This window comes from Scardinius erythrophthalmus (genome assembly GCF_964197995.2).
Source record: "Scardinius erythrophthalmus genome assembly, chromosome: 4".
Taxonomy (NCBI): domain Eukaryota; kingdom Metazoa; phylum Chordata; class Actinopteri; order Cypriniformes; family Leuciscidae; genus Scardinius; species Scardinius erythrophthalmus.
The window spans coordinates 7,100,390-7,108,842 of record NC_138224.1 but is presented as its reverse complement, the minus strand read 5'-3'; the positions used below and the strand labels follow the sequence as shown (position 1 = coordinate 7,108,842).

General features: G+C 39.7%; 1 protein-coding gene across 2 annotated transcripts; it reads left to right on the top strand.

Moving 5' to 3' along the window:
- The first annotated feature begins 845 nt into the window (after positions 1-845).
- LOC308690048 (putative polypeptide N-acetylgalactosaminyltransferase 8) lies at positions 846-5,842 on the top strand. 2 transcript variants are annotated; one of them, XR_014030114.1, is made up of 11 exons: positions 846-1,268; positions 1,656-1,872; positions 1,948-2,114; positions 2,209-2,392; positions 2,597-2,794; positions 3,694-3,808; positions 3,895-4,080; positions 4,276-4,413; positions 4,497-4,592; positions 4,826-4,974; positions 5,067-5,613. XR_014030114.1 is itself a non-coding variant. In XM_081364282.1 (11 exons), exons 1-11 carry the CDS (start codon positions 1,076-1,078, stop codon positions 5,196-5,198), a joined length of 1,791 nt encoding a protein of 596 aa, XP_081220408.1. In that variant the 5' UTR covers positions 846-1,075; the 3' UTR covers positions 5,199-5,842. The 2 variants fall into 2 exon arrangements, 1 of the variants encoding a protein (XP_081220408.1); XM_081364282.1 differs by having other exon boundaries at positions 4,810-4,974; positions 5,067-5,842.
- Positions 5,843-8,453: the final 2,611 nt, after the last annotated feature.

Sequence of the window (8,453 nt, the reverse complement as noted above, 5' to 3'; positions counted from 1 at the left end):
TGTATTATGTAAAAGTGCACAAAAGAGGAAAACACAATGTCATTACAATGAACTACACTCGGGAAAATGTGATCAATAACTCATGGCAAAATATTTTTACATTAATATAAGTTTATCAGTTTTCACTTTCACAAGTCAAAGCAATTCATCATTACTTTTGATGCGACCTTCATTTAATGCAGCAATATTTGTACAATTATTTTACAGTGTAGGCTACTGAGATCTTTTCTTTTTTTTCAGCCTTTTTCTTGGTTGCTTTTATAAACAGACAACCATTTATTTAACAGTGCCTTTTATAGAAGAGAAGAGACTATAATATAACTAAAAATTACCATTAGGCTGTGTAGAATATTTTTGTACTTCACTTTTATTTGTTCCCATGTTCTAGTGTGGTGACTCTGACATTACAATGAACAAAGTAGCCTAATTATGCAATTATTAAAATACAAAAAAGGCTAATAAGTGATAAAAACATCTAACATGGCCACTTCTAACAGATTTAAATTGTCTGCTACTTTTTGCCAGCCCTCTCTCCTGGCTTTTGCAGACTTTGTGTTCCCTGGCGTTTTGATTAAACATTAAAATTCCGAATAAACTTCGACTATCTTGCTCTGTTGAGGAGAAAAACTGTGCGCGCTCTTTGGCCACGCTGAACAGCCAATAGCAGCGTTGCTGATCAATGTTTCTACGATCGATACATATCCCCTTTTAAGCCAGCGCATGAACGCGCAGTTATCTCAGATAACTCAATCCAGCTATACTAATCATAAACAACAGGTGAGTTCGAAGAACCCAATTAGCCGGATCATGATTAGCACGATGATATCATCTTGGATGTGTCATTTGATCTCGGATGTAATAAGCAACGTACGAAGAACGAGCCCCTGGTCTCCTCCTTCCCAAGATTAATGTGATCATGTTAGAGTGATAAAGATCAGCAAACTAAAAAAAAAACTCTCAGCAAACATTAGTGTCACAAAATCTAACATGGGACAGCGCCCACAGACTAACTGGTATGTGAAGAAGGATAACATCTTGACAGTTAACAAACTGTGATTTTGCTGTTCTGATCATCATGAGAATTAGCAGTGTGAAGAGTTTGTTTCCAGTCTTGTCTGTCGCTGTGGTGTTTCTCTATATGAGTTCTGTCAAGTGGGAAATCCAAACTCAAGAAAAGCAGCTTCACCAAGTCCAGCAGAATTTCTCGTTACACAGCGCACTTCTCCTCAACAAGCTGGACAAACTGGAAGCTCATTTATATGCTGTTGGTGAGTTTCTAATATGTTTTGTAATGAAATTTGACAAAAAAATATTTATTTACCTATTGTTTTATATATTACCCTTTATGCGCTCTTTAAAGATGTCAGGAAACCAAAATTCACTCTATTTATTTTCTTATAGTTTACCCAAAAATGGAAATTCATCATTTACTCAACCTTATGTCATTCTAACCTAGATGTTTTTTTCTTCTTCTGTGGAACATAAAATAAGATATTTCTGTCTGTCTGTCTTGATATATGCAATGCATCATGCAAAAGTTTTCCATCAGCAATGCCATTAAGTGCAGAAATCTGTTAATATGAGCCTTAAGGTTTCAACTTTGCTGGTTTACCAGAGTAAAAAGTTCTAACGAATTTACACAAACTTTTTTGCAGAAGAGAAAAGCCTCAAAGTAAGAAATGAGAAGAAACCAGTGAAGAAGCCAGCAAAGAAGCTGTTTCCAAACTCATATCTCTTCAAGAAATGGACCGTGGAACTTTCTGAGGACGACCAGAGAAAGGCTGAAGATCTCTTTCAGAAATTCGGCTATAATGCCTTCCTCAGTGACCAGATGCCTCTGGACCGGGAGCTGCCGGACACTCGAGACCACAGGTGAGTTTCAGCCGTTCATGGAAACACTCTGACGTTCTTGCATTCATCCATTTTCCTTTTGTCATTGTTCTGTAGATGCATTGGCCGTGAATATCCGCACAATCTGCCCACCATCAGCGTGGTACTGATTTATCTGGATGAGGCTCTGTCTGTCATTCAAAGAGCCATTTGCAGCATCATCAACAGAACTCCAGCCCACCTGCTCAAAGAGATCATACTGGTGGACGACCACAGCAGAAATGGTTTGTTTCTCTCAAAACCTCATCAAATCCTATAGTTACAGATGCATATTATAAACAAACTGAGCTAGTCATTCTGGATGTATGTCTTCCACAGAAGAGCTGAAGACACAGCTGAATGTTTATGTCAGCTCCATCAATGAGAAGCACCCAGGCCTGGTGAAGATGGTGACCCATCCAGAGCAGAGAGGCCTGTCCCAGGCCAGAATCTCAGGCTGGGAGGCTGCCACCGGAGATGTGGTTGCCATCTTGGATGCCCACATTGAGGTCCATGTCAAATGGTGTGTAATTTTTGTAATGTTTGTTTACTTTACACTTGTTATGTTTACATTTTATTTTATTTCAGCTTTATTTCAATTAACGAAAATTATTTGAATAGCTTTAATTTTAGTTAACTATGACATCACTTGTGAACAACCACCACAAGTGAACATTTTAACAGTGTAATAATGAAATCACATTCTCAAGTACTCTCTCACTTTTAGGGCGGAGCCTCTGCTTGCACGTATCCAGGCTGATCGTACACTGGTCCTAAGCCCAGTGTTTGACAAAGTGAATTACTATGACTTGGAAGTGATAAACTATCCTGCCTCTGCTCATGGTTTTGACTGGGCTCTCTGGTGCATTTACGTGGCTTTCCCACAGAAGTGGTACGATCAAAAAGATCCTTCACAGCCAGGAAAGTGAGTGTGTGTTTTGTCTAATAGTGATTAAGAGGTGACTCCGTATTAAAGAGAACATTTTATGCTTTTTTCCTTTCCCTTTAGTGTGTAATGCATCTGTTAGTGCATGTATAAGATCTGGAAATTTTCCACAAAAGGTATTTATTATATCTAACACAAAACACTGCTCCAGACCTGCCCAAAATGCATCGATCGAAGTCCAGATACAACTTCTGTAAACGTCTGTCACAACTTTCATACCTGTCAAGGCGCAGCTCTGAATAGAGTGGTGCAGGTATAACCCGGAAGACTAATTCACGCCTGGTTCCTTCGAGATTTTTTTTAAGGGTTTTTATAATTGGGTTTGTGTAATTTACGTTGTAGATCAAAACGTCAAAGTATCGTCAACTTATATTTACCACAGGCTTTATTTTACTCATAAATTGAAAATCCCATTACAAAACCCCATTGGAAAATATTGAGGGAACCAGCTGCGAATTAGTCTTCCGGGCTCTGACGTCATACCTGCACCACTCTATAAGGTATATAAAGAAAAAAGGTCAGACACTATTATGGCATGGGGCATTACATATCTGACACACGCTCGGCCAATCACAGCACATTGGGTCAGCCGGCCAATCAGAGAACTCTGGGCTTTTCGGAAGGAGGAGCTTTGTAGATATCAGAGTTTGTCTAACAGACTGGGAATAGAGGGGAATATGTGAAAAAGTAAGTTGTTTGAACATTAAAGCATGATAACTATACTAGTACATCCAATAAACAAAGTAACAACCTTTTAAAATAGCATCACATGGCCTCTAAGTTTAAGTTGTATGAAAGCAGTTTCATGCTGACAATCGTTCTGTTGAGCTGATGTTGCTTGTGCTCCATTAAATCCGTTCTCTCCGGCTGTTCTCCAGGAGTCCCTCTGTAATGGGAATACTTGTGGTTGATCGTCTGTTCTTCGGTGAGATTGGGACTCTGGATGGAGGGATGCAGGTGTACGGAGGAGAAAATGTTGAATTAGGAATACGGGTAAAGCACATGATCATTCTACTGAATTATATTAAATTAAACTCTATGTATTATACTATATTCACTGTTGATTTTTCTCTGCTCAGGTGTGGTCGTGTGGAGGAAGTATAGAGATTGTTCCCTGCTCTAAAGTTGCTCACATTGAAAGGACGCACAAACCCTACATGCCTGACCTTAGTGGTGTAATGAAGAGAAATGCCCTCAGGGTGGCAGAAGTTTGGATGGACGAATACAAGAAAAATGTCCACATGGCCTGGGGTGTCCCCATACAGGTAGATCTAATGAAAAGATTCAGCCACACAAATACTGGATGTTCAAGACCAGTTCTAGGAGTCTTGATGTGTTGATTTTGTCAGGTTCGGTTTGAGAACATTAAAGTAAACCGAGAGGAGGGACTAAAGGTTTGAAATGTTAAATTGTTTTGGCTCTTCATTAGATTTATGATATGTTCTCTCCTCTTCCCACAGAATCATGGGATAGACATCGGTGATGTTTCAGAGAGAAAGAGACTGAGAGAGAGGCTGAAATGCAAACCATTCAAATGGTATCTGGAAAATGTCTATAAGGTGTTAAATCCTTGGAAAGATTTCCTAGGTTATGGAGTGGTGAGTGACATATGGTTCACTATGACTCAAGAGAGTTTTATATAAGAGAGGTTTAATATAATGTCCTTATCTCTCTTACACAGCTTATTAATGATCTGCAAACAAGTTTATGTTTGGATAAGGGGCCATCTGAGGAGAACACTCCCATTTTATATCCATGTAATTTCTATTCGCCACAGGTATAATATCCTCTCTTCTCTTCTCTTCTCTTCTCTTCTCTTCTCTTCTCTTCTCTTCTCTTCTCTTCTCTTCTCTTCTCTTCTCTTCTCTTCTCTTCTCTTCTCTTCTCTTCTCTTCTCTTCTCTTCTCTTCTCTTCTCTTCTCTTCTCTTCTCTTCTCTTCTCTTCTCTGTATTTTTGAGGAATATATGACGCACTTTAGTCTCTTCTTACACAGGTATTTTACTATACAGCAAATGGTGAGATACTTGTTGATCCCCTGCCGACCCTTTTACACGATCGGAAGCGCTGTCTAATTGATCCCGGCTCAGGCAGGTTTCCAGAGCTGTCCTGGTGTTCAGGCACTGAAAAACAAAAACACATGTACTGGGACTTCAAACAGGTGAACAAACCCCAAATACTGCGAGAATACTGTGGTATATCACAATCTGAACATTGCATTAAAAAACTTTCTTCATCTTGTTTGATTTTTAGGGACAGGCCATACAGAACAGAGACACCAAACGCTGTCTGGAGATCAGTGCTGACCAGAACGTAAAAAACATTTTTATTCAGGAATGCAGAAACCAGCACTGGAAGATACAACATGTAATTCAGGATTTATGAAACTCAGGATATAATCAATTTTGATAAACACAGCTGAAATACTGGATCACGTTGAGCAACATCACAGAAAGTGTTATAAAATAACGTGAATGCAGCTATGAAAAATTTGAATGAAATTAGACGCTAAAATGGCACAAAAATATCATATGGCTGATGAGAAAGTAAACATATAATTGATACTCAGAAAGAGGATTTAAGAGAAAAATAATGATTTCACCGTTCAGATATAATTTGCAAAATAGTCGCACAGCCCTATATAAATAATTTAAAAATAAAACGCTTAACTATACTGTATAAAGATAAAAATTTGTCTTATCTGTTTACCTAGTATCTGTTTAATTGCATGTCATGTGATATTTGTGAACATGCGAATATGCTGTTAAATTATTGAAATATTATTTAAATCCTCCGGGTGACACATCATATTATTATTTTACATATAAGGGATTCAGCCGACAAATAAGTTTGAGAACACCTGATACAGAGCAAGTAAACTTTACATACAGTTTACAGAAACTTTACTAAATTAATGATAACCCCCCTAGTACTAGTACCTACTTTTCTACTTGGATAAATAAGTGTCTGTTTCAGTTTTTCAGAAGTAAATTTATATGTAAATAGATGTGAATTAAGCTTGTTGGTTGATCTATCGCTTTAGAGTCATTCTGTTGAGACCCCCATCCAGTTGAGCTCTAGATAATATCAAGTGTTCAAAACTCCTCAGCTCACAGGAGCTCCTGCTGTTTTGAGTTCCACCTAGACAGTGACATTGAGTGTTAGGCCGTCTTGGGTTGAGTAGGTCGGGCCTCTTCTCGCTCAGAGAGTAGTTTCGCTGAGGCCTTCGCTCACCTGAGCTCCAGCTAGACAGTGACATCAAGTGTTCTGCCCTCTGTGAGGCCACCTTGGTAAACTGTCCTTTAGGTCGAGCATGGCTGGCACTTCTCGCTCAGAGAGTCGTTCTGCTGAGGCTTCCGATCACCTCAGCTCAGCTAGACAGACACATCAAGTGTTTGGCCCTCTGTGAGGCCGCCTCGCAAACTGTCTGTAAGATTGAGTAGGTCTGGTCTCCTCTCGCACAGAGAGTCGTTCTGCTTAGGCCTCCTCTCATCTGAGCTCTAACTAGACAGTGATGGGCCGCCTTTGTAAACTGTCTTTGATTCGACCCGTCTCAGGCCCCTTTCCTTGGGTTGAACCAGATGTAGCGACAAGGCGAGGGAACTCTCGTTTCTCCTTGCCTGCATTCCCCTAAAGGTAATGTCTGTCAGTTGGACTGGCATTACCAGACCTTGATCTCTGCCCTTGGGACAGGTGTTGTTCGCATGCCCCGGTTAGGGTTCTCCTGGCTTAGGGCATGGGCCTAGGTCATGGCTGTGGGGAATGGTGTCATTGACAATTCTGTTTGACCTAAGTGAGGGATCGGTCTCTGGCATGTAAGTCCGTTGAACCTTCTTTGTGCTTGTCATAGCCATTAGGCAGTTATTCCTTCAGCATGGTGGAGGGTATTCGTTCCCCAAAGTGTCTTTGGACACAGTGCGAGTTCTCATTCGAAAGGGAATGTCTCAAGTTAGGCATGTAACCATGGTTCCCTGAGAAGGGGAACAAGACACTGTGTTTTGCTGCCATGCTTCGGGCATACCTGTTCACGTCTCCTTCAGACAAAAGTGCTGATGACAAACTCTTGGTGCCCTTTTATACTCACGGTTGCAATAAAGTGACGTCACAGGCTGTTTTTACACATTCTTACATGTATTTCAGACATCGTCATGCCGGAGGCATTCCCCAAAGTGTCTTAGGACACAGTGTCTTGTTCCCCTTCTTAGGGAACCATGGTTACATGTGTAACCTGAGAAGTTTTTCAAATATTATGCATCGCATTGCATTGTTGCATAATATGTGCATCACTGTTCTCACTTGTGTTTTTGTAGTCTTTATGAAATATGAACCTCTTGTTCCGTTATAATCACACTTTACACACATTACACAAATTAGGTCTCATATACACAAACAAAAACCGGAGAATGAAAATATAAATCGACTCTCTGACAGTAGATGGCACTTATGGAAACAGCAGAAATAGAACAATTTCCATGCTAACGACTGCACACAAAGCACCGCTGCGTTTATAAACACAAATTTGTGCTTATTAGGACAAAAGAATATATTTTGAAGAATGTCGGTAACCAAACAGTTGATGGGCCCCATTGACTTCCATAGTGTATATTTTTCCATACTATGGAAGTCAATGGAGCCCATTAACTGTTTGGTTACCCATATTCTTCGAAATATCTTCTTTTGCGTTCAGCAGAAGAAAAAATTCATAAAGGTTAGGAACAACTTGAGGGTGAGTAAATGATGACAATTTCCATTTATGGGTGAACTATCCCTTTAAAGGGATTGTTAATTAAAATACCTTTTTGGCTGAGGGATTAGTATTAGCATATTCCATTACAGTTAAATATGCCCCTAATTCTCATTACTGTGATGCAAAACAATTACATATTATTTAAAATGTTGATTATTACCACAAAAAGATACTTTATTAGTTTTAAAGGCCCACTGAAGTGCCTTGAAACTTGTTGCGTTTTTTAATGTGGTGACACAATTTCTACTGAAACAGGAAGACAAGGCGGGAAGTATCGGGCAGTTCCTCCCCTTTTTAAAATATAGTCAATAGCGCTTTGCTTATATCACAGCACGGCCAGAGCTGTTGAGCTCTGCAATGCTGCATTTGACAGCTTATGACTGCCAAAGTCTAATAGATTCCTCCTTTAGATTTAATATGAAACTGTTACTAAAGCAAAACAGTGATCATATGCTGAGGATTTACATTTACATTTAGTCATTTAGCAGACGCTTTTATCCAAAGCGACTTGCAAATTAGGACTAAATTAAGCGAGTCATCATGAAGAGGCAAAAACAACAACAACGCAAGGAGTGCTCAAAATACGAAGTTCAGACATTATTTAGAGTAGCATAAGCCTGATAAGTGATGTTTCAAAGGGAAAGGAATTTTTTTTTTTTAAGAGGTTAAGTTCTCACGGAATAGATTGGTTTTCAGCTGTCTTTTGAATGTTGTCAGGGATTCTGCATTCCGGATGAGGGAGGGGAGTGCGTTCCACCAGCACGGAACTGTGAATGAGAATGTTCTGGAAAGTGATTTTGTGGCTTTCTGTGATGGAACCACGAGGCGTCGCTCGTTGACCGATCTTAGGCGTCTGGTAGGGATGTAGACTTGTAGGAGTGAGTGAAAGTAGG

What these genes read in the sequence shown, in the direction of transcription:
- LOC308690048 (XM_081364282.1), top strand. Translation starts at nt 1,076, where the DNA reads ATGAGAATTAGCAGTGTGAAGAGTTTGTTTCCAGTCTTGTCTGTCGCT. An exon ending in GGACGACCACAGCAGAAATG is followed by an intron (nt 2,115 to 2,208) that starts GTTTGTTTCTCT and finishes TGTCTTCCACAG; the next exon opens with AAGAGCTGAAGACACAGCTG. An exon ending in ATTGAGGTCCATGTCAAATG is followed by an intron (nt 2,393 to 2,596) that starts GTGTGTAATTTT and finishes TCTCACTTTTAG; the next exon opens with GGCGGAGCCTCTGCTTGCAC.